The sequence below is a fragment of the Micromys minutus genome (assembly GCF_963924665.1).
Source record: "Micromys minutus genome assembly, chromosome: 15".
NCBI lineage: Eukaryota > Metazoa > Chordata > Mammalia > Rodentia > Muridae > Micromys > Micromys minutus.
Window position 1 is genome coordinate 18,681,772 of NC_137984.1, and position 18,784 is coordinate 18,700,555.

General features: G+C 36.7%; 1 protein-coding gene across 3 annotated transcripts in view; it reads left to right on the forward strand.

Moving 5' to 3' along the window:
- Positions 1-1,894: 1,894 nt before the first annotated feature.
- Positions 1,895-18,784, forward strand: part of YTHDF3 (YTH N6-methyladenosine RNA binding protein F3) — a 32,599-nt gene continuing 15,709 nt past the window's right edge. Inside the window, exons 1-4 of one of the 3 annotated variants that reach the window (XM_080929507.1) lie at positions 1,895-2,159; positions 2,568-2,592; positions 5,592-5,737; positions 8,078-8,163. In XM_080929507.1, the coding sequence (XP_080785633.1) occupies positions 5,680-5,737; positions 8,078-8,163 (144 nt within the window). In that variant the 5' untranslated portion in view covers positions 1,895-2,159; positions 2,568-2,592; positions 5,592-5,679. The remainder of the gene's footprint in view (positions 2,160-2,567; positions 2,593-5,591; positions 5,738-8,077; positions 8,164-18,784) is intronic. The other 2 variants (XM_080929508.1, XM_080929509.1) reach the window with 2 other exon arrangements.

Sequence of the window (18,784 nt, forward strand, 5' to 3'; positions counted from 1 at the left end):
ACACAGTTCATTCCTTATTATGCCTCTCTCTCTTGTCATCTATTATTCTTCCAGGGCGGTAACTCTCTCGATCCTCAGTTGAGCATGCATTTCAGAATCTATGTTTCAGTTTGCATGCAACCAAGAACTTTCAGAGAGCAGTGTTGTAGTTAGTAGGGGGTAGACAGTTGTGGAAATAAAATCGCCAGTAATATCCTCAGAGAGCGCTCTGCTCTCCCTGCCTACCAGGCTCTTTCCTCTTTCACTTTTGTGTGGTGGGAGCGTGATGATGGTGACTGGAGGCAGCCATCTGGGGCGCTGGTGGACTACTTTAGAGGTGAAACCCATAAGCACGCATGTGGAGATCAGAAAAGGAATTATAAGGAGTGGCTCTCTCCTACCATGTGGGTTCCAGGTATAGAACTCACATTGTCAGTGTTTTGTTATAAGTGCCCTTAGCTGCCCACCCATCTTGCTGGCCTTTATTCCTTAAACTTATGGTGTTTTTTTTTTTTTTTTCCTTTTTTGAGACAGGTCCTCTCTACATAGCCTTGGCTGTCCTAGAACTCACTAAGTTGATCACTAACTCACTAAGTTATCCTTAAACTCACAGAGATCCACCCCCAAGTGTTGAGTTTAAAGGCACGTGCCCTCCTCACCCAGCCTTCAATTTTTATAACAGCAGTCAACATACAAGATACTGTGAACATTTAATCAATTACAGTCCCTGACATTTCATGCGTACTCACTAAGTTACAGTTTTTATGCTGGGACTCACTCAGCAAAAGAAATGAGAACTGTGTACACAGCCACGATTGTGGGAAGCCTACTCTTGCCACTGACTATATATGCCAGGTCTTAGTTTACTCATGACGCCAAGTTTAGGTTCAGTGACTTTTCCAAGCTTATGAACTAACCATTGCCAGGGAGGAATTCAAACTGAGATTCAAAGCCAAACTTCTCAGACAGGAGTAAAGGCAAGGCCTACAAGCCTTTCTCTATTGTTTTTCTCTTGTGTTCTCTCACTTTCCCAGCCTCAATTCTTCTACCAACAAACTTCCTGAAAACAAATAATATTTTTGGGAGTGGGGCCTAGGCAGAACAGTGTAGAATAAGGGGAAACCTTGGGAAAAGGATGGACTTGCAGCTTGGAATCTGAACAGAAGAAACTCAAGAGAAAGAGATTTGGGCTGATCACACCTAAAACTACTTTTTGAGGATTTGCATGAGAAGCAGTCTTGACCCAGCAATTGTAAAATACTGTGGTACTATGTACCGAACACTGATTTTCCTAATTTCCTGCTTCACAGGTTAGCACTTAAACTGGATGGTTTTGAAAGGGTTGGTCTAATTAGGAGTCCACACTACAGTACACCTGTAAAGAAATCTTTCTTGGGAAGGAAGTTCAATAAGGATGTCAAAAACACAACTGGACTGACTTCCTTTGTTTTTGCCAACAGGTAAGAAAGTAGCCTTACCAGTTTCTAGTGACATTCAACATTATTTTCTTTTTTCAGGGCTGGGGGGTCAACTGTTTCACTCTCCGAAGTTCAATAAGAAGCAAACCATCCCCAGCAGAGAGGTAGGAGCCAGCAACTAGGAGCGTGCCCCTACACCGGGCACCGGCTTTGTCGCATCTGTGCCCTAGGGTGGCTGAGACCCCTTGTGTCGCCAGACTGCCTCTGGAGCCTCAAAGCCCACAGCGCCGGGTCCCGACGCTCAGCGTCCCGCGCATGCGTCTAAAGTACAGTTGCGCCTCCCGGTCTCTACCCCTCGCCCGTCTCCGGTGACGTGCAGTGCGGGGGCGGAGCCCGAGGCTGTGGCGGGAGTGGGGGAGGAACTGCGAGGTGTGTGTGGACGTCAGACTGGATAGCGGAAGGTCAGGGCGGCCCGGAGCGGAAGTGGGGCTCAGGAGCTTGTCCGCCATTGTGGGCCCGAGGATCGGAGGACGAGCGGGGACGGGCAGTGTGCAGGCGGCGAGCTCGGGCCCCTTCCGCGACTCCCGAGCGCGAGCCCGCTTCCTGGAGCCTACCAGAGCGGCGGCGGCCGAGGCTGGAGCTGAGCTTCGCGAGGGCGGCAGTCGACTGCTGTGAGTGCTCTCTCGAGAGGCCCAGGCGGCGGCGGCGGCGGCGGTTCCTCTCGGGTTACGGTGAAGAATGTCAGCCACTAGCGTGGATCAGGTGAGGGAGCAGGGCCCCGGCTCGGCGAAGGCCGGAGCCTCAGAGCTCCACCCTCGCGTGCGGCGCGGCTCCTCTAGCCGCCGCTAGCTCCGTAACGGCGCCGTGGGTGCTGGTTGTCCGGGCTGCCGCCCAGGCCGGCCTGAGCGCGGGCGTCCGAGCCGGTGGCCGGCGCCCGTGACCACGGAGGGCCGGATGTCCTGGCGGCCGCCGCGGGGCCGGGAGCTGGCGGGTGCTGGAGGCGAGGAGCAGGGGCGGTGGGAGGCGGACGGGCGGAGAGGTTGCGGAGGATCTGGTGGGGTTCGCACCTACGCGGATTGTTCTGAATAACTTGTTTCCAATAATGTCTCTTGTTTAACACACTTTTCTTCCCCCCTCCCCCTCTTTACCACATCTTTCGTCTTGCTTCAGAGACCTAAAGGGCAAGGAAATAAAGGTGAGCTTTTTTTTTTTTTTTTTAAATCCCCCTCAGGTGTATCCTTGATGTTATTTTTAAACTGTAAGCGGTTTCTTTTTTGTTTTTGCATTTCTTTCTAAATGTAAAGGTTAGAAAAACATCGCAGCTAACAGCCAACATTTACATAGTTCCTGGGTTTGAAGCTACGGTTGTAGAAACCGAAGTACTAAGAAGAAACAGCTGTCTTGGTTGTATTTCAATGAACGTAATGTTACTTCTTTAGCTTACCATTTTATGTTTGTTACATAACTTAGGTCATACTTTTTTCTACATTTATGTATAGTTGGATAAGTTTTAAAAGTGAACATTCTGACTGAAATGTCTGGATTACATTTAAACTTGGTAAACCACATGGCGTTCTGTGTCGCATTGGTGAAGATCATGCCCTTAATCACTGATTGCATAGAAGTTGCTTGCAAGGAGGCAGGCAACCACAGTATAGAACTCATAACAACAAGTATGTAATCTTACTGTATAACTCTGATTGGAAGGCGTGTCTCAATCTAGTACCTTACAAAAGCCTGAAAAAGAAAAAGTATTTGTGCAGTTACTGCTAGTATATGATTTGCTACTTAAAAACTACCATTAGCAGTAAGGCAGTTAAAACATGAATGCCGTTTGTATGTATTTGTGGAACAAAGTAGTCAGCTGATTGAAACATGGCATTAACATGTGATATTAGTGTAGAACAATAACTCCTTTCTTGAGGTGGTGACAGTTAAAGAACATTACAGTGAGCTATATATTTCTCTTTTAGTGCCGGAAATGACACTAAATACAATTACACTTCCTGTTTTCTTTTTCCTTCCCCAGTAACCAAGTACTTCTTAAAAATAAGCTCTGTAATAGCCCTTTTGGTGTAGGCTTCGTGTTTCTATTGATGCTTTTAATGCTTCTTTTTTTTTTCTGGGTTTTCTGTGGTAAGGCTGGTTAATTAGAAATAATAGTGCTCGGCCCAGAATAATTTTTTTCATGTTGTGCTACATTTTCTATAAGAATTAATATATGCCAGATAACATTGTACTGTGTTAGCTAACAAACTTTTTCTTAATTAATGATGTTTTCTTTCAGCATATGAACATATAGGAAGTTTTAAATCATAGAATTCCAGTCTATTTTAGTTATGACTATAAACTTTAGAATTAGAGGTTAATTTAAAATTGTTAAAATTTGTAAGTTTAAAAGGAATTTTTTACTTTTTCTTTTGTGGCTAATCAGGCCATCTGGAATATCTGGTCATTATTGCCAAGTACAAACTATTTTATTCTAGAACTATGGCACTTTGCAAGGCTGTTTGAAGTGCTAAGTGTTTTATGTTACCTGTTTTAAGGTAAGTAAGTGACTTCTGTGAAGTTCTTTTTGAATAAAACAAAATAGATCATCTAGATTGGGTATTATAAACTAGTTCCCTATTACCACAGTTTGTGTTACTTGAGAATCACTTCATCTTGGTGCTATCTAGTGATCTCTGCTGATATACTTATAAATGACCTGATAGAAGCAGGCTAGCCATAGACTGCATCACCCTCTACTTGAATTTTTTATGAGAGGATTTTTAATTGTTAGTATCACTTCTGATTTAATATTTAGATACCATACAAATTGTGTTTTTGAATAGTTATTCCTGCAAATTTTCTTTTACTCTTTTATAACTCTACTTTTCTATTTTTATTTTATCTGAAGATGAAGGTTGGAGACCAGGATTTTTTTATAGTCCTGGGTTCCAATACCACATATAGCTACTGATTTATTAAGTCTATTAATACATTAACATTTCTGTTACAGTTCCTTTTCTTTAAACAAAAAATAGCTAAATTTTGTTAATACGAAGATTATTAAAATTGCAATAGCTTTTTGCTCTAGTTGCTATTTTTTTCAATTACTTCTCATCCTCTTGTGAGGAGAAGGAAAGCTACTGGCACAAAAGTATTGGTATACTTAAAGTTATTTAAGTTGGTTTAAAATGATAGAAACAATAATAACCTTACACATACATTACAAGCCAAATCACAGCTACTAGCAAGTGGCTGGTATGAACTTTTCTGTTTTTGAAAGACTTCTGCCTTAGCTAACTTACTTAATTTTAAGTTAGTGAAATTATCTTATTGTCAGTTTGTATACTGAAACAGGCAGAAAATATAGTGTTTTTTTCCCCTTTTTGCTTTACAACAGTAATTTTGAATTTAGAACTGAAGAACTTTATGGTATCAGTTAAATTTTTGAAACTAGTTGACTGAATATGACTTCTGAGACGCTGTGTTTCTTGTCTGAATTACTAGTTGACATTGCTAGCTTAACACCGTGCTTTAGTGTCTTTTTATGCTGCAAAGTATTTTCAAGCATTTCCTATGGCTTATTGCAATAAAGGAATGAGGAGTTCTGTCAGTCTATTTGTAAACACAAACATGCTTCTGAAGTATACTTTTTGAGTTTTGGTAACATATTTAATTTTTTTTTTTTAAATCAAAGACTTTTTTCTATGTGACATGTCAGAACTGCTTGTTTTTCTTGGAAAGATAGTATGAAAGGATAGTAGTTAAAGTTAATAAGTAAGGATAGGTAAAATAAGCAAGGATAATTATTTGTTGGTCAATAATTTTTTATGAAGAAGAACTTTTGCTGTGTCTTCATTTGTATGTCGGATGTTCTCTTGGGCTTTCCTCTGTCCTTTTGTTCTCTAAGTTTATATAAGTAAGCAGCACATAGATTGCAGTTTTCTTTTTCCTCCTCCTTTTTCCTTCTGTTGGAGGGACACACACCTTTTATATAACTGGAGTTTAAAAGAATTAGGTAGAAGTCGTTTGTTTGAATGTTTCAGAAAGGTAGTATATTTGGCAAAATGTTGTATCTTCTCTGTCCCCCCAAGAAATGATTTCAAAGAACCATACTATCATTATTTTGGCTTCATATTATTATTAATCCTCACAACATTCCTGTAAGGAGATAGAGGGTATATGGTATTGTCGCTGTTTTTGTAGGTGGGAAAACATGATGCACACATCTGTTGACTTTCCTAACTTGATGTAGTCAGGACCAGAGCAGAGAACCACCTGGCTTCTAAGGCCCATGTTCTATCTTGATTTGACTTTGCTTCATAGGGCAGAGGAAACAGGCGAAGAATCATGTAAGTCATCTGTTCTTTTTTCCCCTGAAGAACTTTTACACAATATAGATGTGGGTTAGATTTCATTACTGTCACTGACTTTCAGTCTCTGAGACATAAGATTGTCATTAAACAGTGTTCAACAACTAAATTTTTATAAAACAGTTGTTTTAAAAAAAGCATGCTTCTCAAATTAAAGGGCTAGTTAATATCTTATTAGGAGCCTTTAAATGGATAGTTTTTTGAATATATTGGCAGTATAGACTAGATAACCAAGAACTAATTGACAAAAGTTACAGAAATGATGGGCTGTTTAAATATTGGCGGTATACATAATAGAGTAGCAGTCCACTCATAGGAAACATTTTACCCCCCAAGAAGTAAAGGACCTTGTATTACCATTGTTGGTGAAGGAAGAATCAAACCAATGAGAAAAGAACATTGGTTCATTTGAACTGCTGGGACTGCTTTGGTTACCTCAGCACTCAGATGGTGTTGGATAATAGCATGTGACACCCTCCTCTTTATTTTGTTTGTGGTAACTGTTTCATATTTTAATTCGTGGGAACATTTAACTCAAGCCTAGCTCTGATGAAGTCTATAGTACAATTAAATCTTGGAAGTAGAGTCAAAATTCTCTTATTTTTGTGTTACCTTTGATGGTTACGGCATCATAGATGTCAGCTTTGAAGGCTTCATGCTCAGAGTAGCTTTACTGTTGAGCCTTCCCTGCTACTTATTAAATGAAAAAGAACCAAGAGACTTCACAGTTCTTTGCTTATAAGCCACTTCTTTCTAACAATATTACATTTTAGGTGATGTACAATCAGGGCAAATTTAAGACTTGATGTTGATAAACTTAACCCCATATTAGTTGGCAGTACTTTGTGACATTATAGCTTGTACAGTAATAGTTCAAAGATTGACATTATTCAGAAATTGTCTTTTTTTTCATTTCATGTTTCAATAGCATTTTTATATTGATATCACCTCAAATATTATTCTACTAACCTTTGTTTTTCTAGTTCAGAATAATTTCTAGTTTTATTTGGGATATTATAATATTTAGTATTATAAAGATTATTGAACATGCCCATTTAATACTAAGATGAGAAGACACTGAATAACGTAAATAATCATTAGTAGATTAGTGAGCTCAGATTGCTACTGGAGATGACCAACCTCCTTGGTGGTAGACCCGAGATCAAATATAGCAGGTGTTTTTATATGCTGTACTCAGGCATGACTGAGACAGGGTCTACTTTAGTTTTTCTTGAATCCAAGTATCATAAATTTTACAGTGTTTATGAGATAATTTTTGAACTTTCTAATTTATCTTGTAATTTGTTTTTTCATGTTTTTTATGAGTAATCATCTTCTATGGTGTCTATAATTGTAGTTTTACTTTCATGTGAAAGTCTTATTTATTGTTGTTTGAATTTGAACTCAAAATCTCAGTGCATGCTAAACACATACTTTACCAGTGATTCTCAGCTTTTGAGAATCAAGGTGTGTGCACACACCTGTGTATTAAAGTTTTACAGATTTTTAACTATGACTGCTTATATAGTATATACCGGGACCTGGATTTGTACTCCCAGGACTGCCAGAAAAACAAACCAGAACAACATAAGACCTTTTTTAAATTTCACTTATTCAATAACAGCATCTTTATACATGGCCCAATCTGCTGGTTAACTGTTTGTGTTGTCCATATTGGTTTGACATTGCGATACTTTTGCATCTGTCTCTCAAGTGCTGTGCTCTCAAGACTAATTGGGGCATCATACTCAGCCCTTTGTAGATTTTTCATACTGGAACATTAGTCACAAATAGTTACTTGAAGGTTGGAGTCTGGTGTTGTATTTCCATTGCTTTACAAGGTGAAGTAGGAGGATTGAGAATTCAAGGCTAGCCTAGGTTACAGAAGAAATAAGTTCTCACCATTGTCAGATTAATAGACTTCTATAAAGTTAGGTGACATACTTAAATGTATTTTCTACAGCATTACTTACTTATTTTAAATCCAGACAGTGAGGGAGCCCTTTCCTATATTTTTGTGTGTTTGCTCACTACAGTGTTGAGGTTGGGACATTTAAAACTTTAGTAAGTGGGACTCCATACATATGGCTGCTTTAGTGTTGACTTTATGGGTCACAGGGTTGCCAAGTCTTCTGTGGCACTCATTGCTTTTTTTCCCTATAGGTTATGTTTACGATTGCTCTTAAACCAAAACGTGAAGGAACTCAGGATTATTTTTTCCTGAGTTGGCCTGAAAATTTTTTCTGATGTTAAATGTAAGTTTTTCTGTGAATTTCATAAGGATAATTACAACGCTTCTAATACAAATGTTTTTTTTAGTTTCAGTACAAAATGGTTCGATTCATCAAAAAGATGCTGTAAATGATGATGATTTTGAGCCATACTTAAGTAGCCAGACAAATCAGGTAAGTTGTCTACAGAATCAGATTTTAGCAAGTTAAACTTTCTTTAGTTTGAACTGGTTTTTCCAAGTAGACACCTAATTGAATTAGTGTTCCTACATATGCTGAGTAGTACTTGCAGGCTATGGCATTGGAGACTACGTTAGAGACGGTAGGTAACGTGGGTTCTAAAATATTTAAAGATTAACATTAATTTTATATATTATGCTTAGAATTGTTGACTGTTAAGGTAGTTTAACTTCTTCCTGGTGCAGCCATGCATTTTTAACTACAGCAAATTAGACTTAATCAGCGGAAACGTTTATGGGGTCATGACTACTTTGTGTCTTAACAATTTTTAGTTAATTGTATTTTATTTTAAGGTATTTAAATTTGAATTCTATTGACAGTTACAGTATCTAAGTATTAGTGAATAGAATTAAGGACTTTAAATACTTCCTTATTATGGACATAGACTGTAGGACATATCTCAATTCTGGGATTTGAACCCATGATATTGTATATGCTAAGCCATGTGCCACAATTGAACTATATGCCTAGCCTTTAGTAGCTTTTGTTTATAAAGGTAGTAAGTGTTAAGAAACAGTAAAATGTTATTTAATATTTAGATGTAATTTTTGCTGTCATGTTTATTGTCAGCTTTGTGTCACTGCTAGAATCAAATTTTGAAAATATAATTGTAGCCTTCACTACTTCATTAGAATATTCTGGAATGAAGTTTTTACTGTTGGTTCTGTCACTTGTAAAAAGATTCATGAAATATGTACTGTGGAACGTTAGACTTTTAAAAGCATGAAAGGAAAAGACACTTATTATTTCCATAGAACTGAGCAGTGGGAATGGAATTAAAAAATTTGAACAGAAATTTTCTGTTTTGAGGAATATAGGTTTCATTTGTATCTTAGAGAAGTGATGGTTTTGCTTGTTCTCGTCTACCTCTTGGTCATTTCTTTTTATCAACTTTCCTCGGTGTGCTGGCTTAGATTCCTAGCACTCATTAGAGAGGAATGAATAAATGAGGAGAAATGAAAACAGATGGTAGACTGTGTGAATGCTGGGCAGAAAGGGTATTGTACCCGTTCCTGCTACCACTGAGAAAAGATGTCAGGAGTCGTCTTTCCACAGTGCCTGACAGTATGTATGTTAAGAGCAACAATAGTATAGAATGTTGAAAATTAGGCTTGTATAGAAAAAAAGTAGAAAATTGTCTGAAGGTAAGTTATATAAAACTTTAAGTAATTTACAACTTCTTAGCTGAACTATAAAACTGAAGTAATTCAAGAGTATCAGTTTAGTGGAAATTAAGTTTATTGCTGGAATATGTCAAATAATCATGATTGGCAAACTTTAAAGTTGTACAGTTATTCACTTATTTAGTGGTTAGTTCCTTGAATGCTGTCTTAAAGTATTCAGTTAAAATTCAACTGGATAACTATGAGGTTCTTTTAAAGATTTATTTTTATGTGTATGTGTGTTAGTATATGCTGTATGTGTATGTGATTTAGGAATTAAAAGTTGTGAGGTACCCAACCTGGGGACCTGGGAACAGAATTTGGGTTTTCCAACCGAGTAGGAAGGCTCTTAACTGCTGAGACAGCTCTCCAGCTCCATGTATGAACCTTTAAAATCTCTTCAGGTAATTTCAAAAAGTAAAATGACAAAGATGAATTATTTCATGGAAAGGTGTTTTAATACCTTTGACTGATTTAAATTGTTTTATACACTTGGATCTGATTCATATCTGTTTACCTTAGGTTTGTGTTAAAAATAAGTTGTTGGCCTTATTTATGGCAGCATACTTTTTCCATTTTATAGTGTTTTATTTTTAAAGGAGAAAGGAAAGAGATCGTTGATTCCCTGTATATTTTTGGAGTACGGTGGCCATTGAGTTCAGGTTTTATGTCTTAGTTGCCTTTTTTAAAAATATGCCATGGAACTTGCAAATACATTTAAAGAGGAAATTGGAATATTGATGTTACCTGTGGTCAGTATTGGTCAGAACTGGCATTTTTTGTTTACAGATTCTTGGCCATTTATTCAAATATTCACAGAATTGAAATTAAAACCCACACAAATTTGCAAATGTAGCAAGAAAATTTTATTTAAACCAAAGCAATAGAACACCTCAGCATATATTGCAAGGGTGCAGCCAGTCACATGCTGTAAATATTCAAGATCTCAGGTTGCTGTCTGGGTTTTCTTTTTATGAGCTCTAAAGAAAAAAAGGAAGGGCCAATTGCTAAGGTAGTTTGTATGGTTCTCTATTTTAATGGATAGATTAGCTCATGCAGTCATTTGTTTCTTTGAACAAATGGGAAGTGTGTATTTCTTCCCATAATGCATCTTTTATTCATATCTCTCTTTCTCTCTCTCTGAATATATATATAGGAATAAAGTGATAAATAACCTCAAAGGATACAGTTTTGTTTTACTGTTCATGTAACCCAGAACCATCCCTGGCTGGATCTGCCCTCTGATTGAGACTGTATTGAGACTACTTTTGAACAGAAAGTTTTCAAAGTTTGATTGTTGCCAGAAGAGTAAAAACTTTCTCCCACTTGTTCAGAGAAGTTATTTTCATGTAGGCTTATGGGAGTGACCCTCAGAGGTTGCTAGTGCATTGATCAGAGAGGAATGAATGCTTAGTACTGATAGGCAGAAGTGCATTATTAGGAGAGGATTATGTACTTATCACAAACTAAGTGGAATCCCAGATCACTAAAGCAGTTCCTATGCTTTTCCTGTGGAGGCTTGGGAAAATAATTTAAGTTTTATTCAGTTTGGCATCACATGCTTTATAGTTTAACTATGACTGGCTATTAATGTGATATTTCCACTGGCATTACAGTAACCAGTATTCCACAGTCCTAAAATCCAAATCTGATTATGTAGTTCTCAATACTAATAAAAAATACCTGCCAGATATGGTGGCATGGTCCTAGCACTTTGGAAGATGCAAGAGGATGTTAGATTAAGGCCAGACTGGGTACAGTTGAGATGGCAATACTGTTTCTCACAAAAATCAAGACAAAAAGTAAAGCACACATAAAACCACTACCACAGTTCCAGAGAAGTGGATACGTTTATCATAAGAGAGCATTTTAAATGGTTTACATACTTTATCTCATCTTAGTCAGCATTACCTGTCCTTGGGAAATAAGGCTTGACCATTAATTTCTGAGAATATAAATATTTTCTCTATTTCTTTAAAAAATTGCCTTAATCTTTGTATCATATATTTTTCTGTTTTATGTAAAGCCTCAAACTCATCACCTGATTTTTGTCTTTTTATACACGGATCTAATACCAGTTAAGTTGGAGGGTCAGTCTTGCTGCAGTATTGTGGAATGCTCCAATACAAGGAATGAATTCTTTATCTTTCTATTCCCTGTCATGGCCATCCAGGGGAGGGATGAAGGATTCATGAAACATGTTAAGTGGATGAAATTTGGTAGAATTATATAATGAAGAATTACAGATGATGAAACATACAGACTTTTATTATATTTAATAATTTTAATTCACTTTTTCTATGCTTGTGCTTTGACAGTCTCATTGTATAACCCCGGCTAGTTTCAAACTTAAGACTCAGCTGCCTTAGCCTCCCAGGTACTTAAATCGTTGCCTTGATTGTGTTTTTGCAATAAATCTGTTTTCGAGATGAACAGTAGAAGAAAGTAAATATAATAATTAAATATACACTGAAAGTCACTAACCCATTGCTGTAGAAAACTAGAGAGATTTTTGTTTGAGATTGGGTGTGGTTCTGTATGTAGCCAATATTAACCCCATCAGTTTCCACATGTACTAGGTTCATAGATGCCTCCTACCATTTTGGGCTTGGAAGTCTGGAGTCTTTGAAGTACCTCAGGTTTGTGTGTTGTTTGTTTCTGAGACAGGCAGGGTCTTACCATGTAGCTCTGGCTGTACTGGAACTTAATATGTAGGTAGGCCAGGCTGGCTTTGAAGCATACCTGTCTCTGCTTCTGGAGTACTGGTATTCCAGGAGTGCACCACTGCACCCAGCTGTACCCCAGGTTCTTAGTAGAGGTAGTTTTCATTTGACTTGTTGTAAAAGTACTGTTACTGGTGAGTAACAACACTTTTCATCACTCTTCTAAAAATACCTAGTATCTAATATTTAATTTTATGTATTTGAATGAATATGAATAAAAATGTTATAACTGAGAAAGCTCAAATTAAAATTGACCTTTGTTAATATGCCGTGAGAAAAGTAAACATTGGACTTTTAATTGTTCAGGTTTTCTCATAGTTAATACAAAATTAAACTAACCTCTATCAATAACAAATAAAGAATCATGACTATAAATTATTTTAAATTGCAAAGAAGAACTTTTGATAATTCTTAGTGACTGTTAATGTTTATATTGAGAGAAAACCCTCCAAATTGTTTAATAGCTTTGATATTCCTTATAGGCTTGAAGTACAGTTCAGGTTTCTTAATGTGTACTTAGCATGCATAAGGCCTTGGATATGATAATGTCTTTATCTCTCTCCCACATTTTCATAACACGTAGAGCAAAAGTCATTTTTATTTTATAAATAGAAAGAAATGAAATGACTGTTAGGATCATGGACATTTAAAATGACAAGGTAAAGAGCTGAGTCCTTACCTTCTTTATAGTAGTTCTGCACTAGCTTTGAGATTATCCCACTTGGTAGTTTACATTTCAAAAAGTTAAGTTCTGGTAATGAATACAACTGAATATATATGACACCATATTTCCTATTTGAAATTATATAAAATAGCAAAATATTATCATGAGCATTTGCATACTTAGAATCTGCCATTGATATTTCATTTATATTTAGTTCTTAATGTTTATTATAGGATTTGTTTTGGTTATTTTCAAGCCTATCCCTCAACTCATAGATTTAACTCTTTTTTCTACCTTTCATTTTATCTCATTTATAAAACTTATTTTTATTAATTTTAAAATGTTACAGAACTTTTATAATTCTCCATAAGTGGATCAGTTTTTTCTAAGTGGGTCAGCATTAACAGTTATAGTCTTAATTATTTTAATTTTCTTTATAAATAAAATTTGCATGTGATGTGCAAAATCTGAGTCCATCCATGTAAACAAAGCCTGTTCAAATAGACCATCTTTCATGTAAATTTTCGTTTTTGAGTTTCATTTTTTTTTATTGATCTCCATGGTCAGTTTTATAATTTCTTTTTCTTTTATGAATTAAATGTTTAGAGTTCAGATATTTTAAGGTTATGATTTATGAATATACAATATGGGATTCTTTTATATTTGTCACGGTAGTTAGACTATCCACGTACATAGTTTTAACAATTTTTTATGCTGTGAACAGTTGAAACCGTTACTCTAGTTCATTTTGGAATGAACTAGATGTTAACTGTATATCCCTTTATACATTTGGAACCTTTATATATTCATGACATAATATTTTGTCTTCATTGTTATGTTTTTCCCTCCTTTCCCTGGGAACTTTCTGTTCTGCTTTGCTATTTACATACATTTCCTTTATCTCTTCTATTTCCTACTTCTGTTAATTAATCTTTTTGTTCTCATTGTTTTGTATTTTGAGATGAGGTTGGTCAGTCTTTTCTTCCTCCTGACCATCCAGTTTACCATAAGCATGCCTGTATATGAGAGAGAGGGGGTGAGGGGAGGAAGAGAGACCAACATAGTAAATGTAAATATCTTTTGTTTTTTGAATTACTTATTTTATGTATATAAGTAGCTGTCTTCAGACACCAGAAGAGGGAATCAGATCTCATTACACATGGTTGTGAGCCACTGTGTGGTTGCTAGGATGGTAGGAATTGAACCCAGGAAGGACCCCTGGAAGAACAATCAGGACTTTTAACCACTGAGCCATCTCTGTAGCCCAAAAAGTCCTTTTAAAAACTGGAAATTAGTTCCAGATAGTATGTGGGATGTTACAGTCACATTTATATTGACATTTCTTTTTGTGGCACTGGGACTTTACTACCATGGCTTCTTGTGGTCTAGTAAGTGCTATGTCATTGAATGAATGACCCCAGATTTTGATAAATAATCTTGGTGATGGTGGTGGCTCTCTACAGAATAGTCTCATGAATTTGGGGGGAAAAAGCAAAACCAAATATGAGCTAAGCAGTTTATTACAAGGAACTTAATATCTATCTATATAAGTGAAGAGGAAGCCCTAAGTGGTACTGATCCCTGTTAGAAGTTCTGACTGTCTCTAGTTAGGTTTTTGCCTACCTTTCATTTTACAAATCTGAAAGCTGTGTCCTGGGTATTAGAAATCAAGCATAAAACAAAGAATGAGAAATTTGTCATTAGAGTTAATTTTATTTTTCATCAGTAGAGATTGGTTTTTAATTTTAGACAATCGGAGAATTATTTCAGAGCCATTGCCTTTTTATTAATCTACTTTTCTTTTTAAAGAAAACATTTAAGTTTTTAATCAAAGTGAAACATAACAAGATAAAATCAAAACCATCACATTATTAAACAAGGCAGTATAAAAGGAAAAGAGCTCCAAGAGGTCTCAAGAATCAGAGACCCACCGATTCATACATCCAGAAGTCCCATAAAAATACTAAACTTACATGTAATATGTGCACAAGAGGACCTGGTGCAGACGTGTATGGAACCCGTGCTTGCTGCTTCAGTCTCTGTGAGTTTGTAGGAGCCTGGCTCTGCTGCTGGCCTCCATCCCCTCTGGCCCTCCTCATGCTCCTTCTATCTCCTTTCATGCTGTTCCCAGAGGTCTGAAGTCAGCATTGATGGACACAGTCCATTTAGATTTAGAGCTTTGTATTTCTCTTTTCCTCTGCAGTGTATCTGGCCTGGGTCCTTGTATTTGTTCCCATCCGCTTCAGGAGAAAGCGTCCCTATTGATGGCTCAGTAAGGCACCAACCTATGAGTTTAGCAGAATATTATTAGTTATTTTCTTGTTACTTTGTTAGTGTTTGGAGCAGTAGTATTTGATTTTATCCTAGGTCTCTAGGCTGTCTAATTTTTGGTTCTTGGTCACGCAAGCAGTGTTGGATATGGGTTCCATTTTAGGGAGTAATCAGATATTGGATGGTTACTCAGATGCCATTTAGCCATTTGAGATTTCTCTACTGAGAATTCTATGTTCAATTCTGTTTTCCATTTTTAAATTTGGAAGACTTAGATTTTCTTGTATCTGTTTTCTTGAGTTATTTACATAATTTCATGGCTTTTAGTCCTCTTTAAGATCTATATCTTGGTAGAAAATATTTGGTGAAAATATTCTCACTTCATAGGCTGCTACTATGTCTGAATGACAGTCCTTTGCTGTGCAGAAACTGTTCAGTTTCATGACCTCATTTTTAAATTCTTGATCTTTGTGTCTTTGCTAATGGGATTTTTGTTAAAAAAATACTTTTCAATGAGTTCAAGGCTGTTCTCACATTTATTCTTTTTATATTTAGAGTATCTGACTTTGTGTTGAGGTCGTTGATCCATTTGGACCGCAGTTTGGTTCAGATAATAAATATGGATGTATTTGCATTCTTCTGTATGCAGCCATCCAGTATGACCAGCATCATTTTTTGAAGACAGTGTATTTTTTTCCAGTGTGTTTCTGGCCTATTTATCAAAAATCAGATGTACGTAGGTGTGTGGATTTGTGTCTGGGGCTTCAGTTAGAGTGTATTGATCAACCATGCTGTTTTTATTACTAAAGCTTTGCAGTACAACTTGAAATCAGAAATAGTGAGACTTCCAGTAATTCTTTGATTGTTCATAATTTTTTCCCTTTTTAAATTGGATATTCTCTGTATTTACATTTCAAATGTTATCCCCTTTCCCTCCATTGCCATCCCCCCTCCCCTCCCCTTGCCTTCATGAAGGTGCTTCCTCTCCTAACCACCCTCTACTACCTCAGCACCTTGGTGTTTCCTAATTGGTAAAACGAGCCTTCACTGTACCAAAGGCTTCTCCTCCCATTGATGCCAGACAATGCTATCCTCAGCTATATATGCAACTGAAGGGCCTCTCTCTTTGTGTACTCGTTGGTTGGTGTTTTAGTCCCTGGGAGTTGTGGAGGGTTTGGTTGGCTGATAATGTTGTTCTTCCTATGAGATTGCAACCTTTCCAGTTTCTTCAGTCCTTTCTCTAGCTCTTTCATTGGGTTCCCTGTGTTCAGTCTGATGGTTTGCTGTAAGCACCCTCATCTGTATCAGTATGGCTCTAGCAAAGCCTCTAAGGAGGCGTATATATCAGGCTCCTGCCAGTAAGCACTTTTTGGCATCAGCAATAATAGTGTGTGGTTTAGTGGCTGCATATGGGATGGATCACCAGTTGAGGCAGTCTCTGGACTGTTTTAGCTCTCCTGGGTTTGTTGTTTTTCCATATGAAGCTGAAAATTGTCCTTTCCAGATCTGAAGAATTCTGTTGGAATTTTGATGGCATTGCATTCAATTGCTTTTGGTAAACTGTTATGAGCATAGGAGAATTTGTTCGTCATTTGATATCTTCCTCAATTTCTTTCTTCAAAGGCTTGAAATATTTGTCATATAGGTCTTTTACTTTTTTGATTAGAGTTACCTTAAGGTATTTTATATTATTTAAAGTTATTGTGAAATTGTTGTTTCACTGATTTCTTTTTCAGTCTGCTTTTCATTTGTATATAGGTAGGCTACTGGCTTTTTTTGAGTTAATCTTGTAGCCAACTACTTTTTGAAAATATCTCTATCAGCTGTAGAAATAGTGGAATTTTTTGTGTCACTTATCTATTATATCATGATCTGCACATTAAGCTACTTTCCTTCTTTTCCAGCTTGTATTTCTTTGATCACTTTCAGTTTTCTTCTTGCTCTAGTAAAGAATTTTCTAGTATTGAATAGGTGTGGAGAGAGTGGACAACCTTGTCTTACACCTACTATTAGTGGAATTGCTTTGAGTTTCCCTCCTTTAATGTTGGTATTGGCTATGGGCTTATCTATAAATTGCCTTTTTTTATGTTGAGTTATATCCCTTGTGTAACTTCTCTCTCCAAGGCCTCTGAAGGGTGTTAAATATTGTTAAAGGCCTTTTCTGTAGCTAATGATAGAGTGATGATCACATGTGGTTTTTGTCTTTTCAGTTTACTTATGTGGTGGATTACATTAATTGATTCTTGTGTATTGAACTATCCCTGCATCTGCAGGATGAAGTCTGCTTAAAAACATCTGTGCATCTGTGTTTAAAAGGGAAATTGGGCTGAAATTCTTGATCTCTCTCTCTCTTTCTCTCTGTTTTTTTTTTTTTTTTTTTTTTTTCTTCTTCTTTTGGTTGGGTGTTCATGTGGCTCGGGTGTCAGGGTAGCTGTCCTCATAAAATAAGTTCGGCAATCTTCCATCGGTTTCTCTGATCATTATAAGGTCTTTTTTTTGGGCTTCTGTTATGTTGGAATATTAGAGTCTGCTGTGGTAGGGTTGTTAGGGTCTAGTGGAGACACTTTTTGGCTGTTGTTGATTGAATTTTTACACTTGGTGTTTAGGCATCTGTGATTACAATGATTATAGCTCTAAGTGCTGATACCTGGTTTTCTTTGTTGAGTAGGTGTTTTGTTTCTTGGTTTCTGTTTCTTCTCTGGATTTTAGAAGAGTGTTTATGTGGTATGTTGCTTTTCAGCTGGTGTGTTGCCAGGGGATGCTTTTTGGTTGTTGGAGGCTAAGATAATAGGATGAGTTTGGAAGAGTAGCTGTTTTGTGATCACTTGGCAGTAGAGCAGCAAGAGAGGAAAGGCAGACTGTGGCTGGTATTCTTCTATAGAGCTGAAAATGAGACTGGGGGGGATTAAATCTGGAGGAGCAAAAAGAGGGGTAAAGTTACATATTCAGTCTTTCTACATCCCTGGCAGTAGTGGCCTTTGGATTAGCAAGAGGTACCTGCTGGGGTTGGTGGTATAAAGAGTTCAGAGAGGGAGGTTAGAAGGGGAAGATTTGTAGGATCTAGCTGAGGGGAAAGGAAAGGAACGATACATAGGTGTTTTGTTGCAGAGTTGGGTCTGGTACTAGGAATTGGGTCTTGACAAACATATTAAGAAGCAAAAATCTGCCTCAAGTATTGTAACTAGTAAGATTTCAATGCGTACTATCAAACCTTTAAAAAAATCAAGTACTGACAAAAATATATTCATATAGTTTTATACCAAAATGCTTTTAAAAATCTGTACATGTTTCTCTTTTTATAAATAAAGTTGTAAGAAAAAAAAATGTGCCTCAAGGACATTTTCAAGAGAAAATATCTTATTTTTATTTTCAGAGAAATCTTCAAAGTATTATTTTATATTTACTTATAACAATTGGGGTGTTTTATTTTCATTAGTAGAACTTGTTATATTGAATTTGGGAAAAATTGAAATGTATAGTTATTTGATATGCAAACTGAAATTTTATTCTTATTTTAATTAAAAATTACTATTTCTAAAATGAAAAATATTCTGATTTAGAAAGTTAAAAGCATGGTGGTTGATAGCTATTATCTCAGTACTTAGGGTGTAGGACACAGAAATAATAGTATTGAGACCAGTCTGAGAACATGAAGAGTTAGAAGCCAGTGTGGCAAGACCTTGTCTCAACAAAACAACAACAACAAAAGTTGTAAGTGTGTAATATAAAATGTG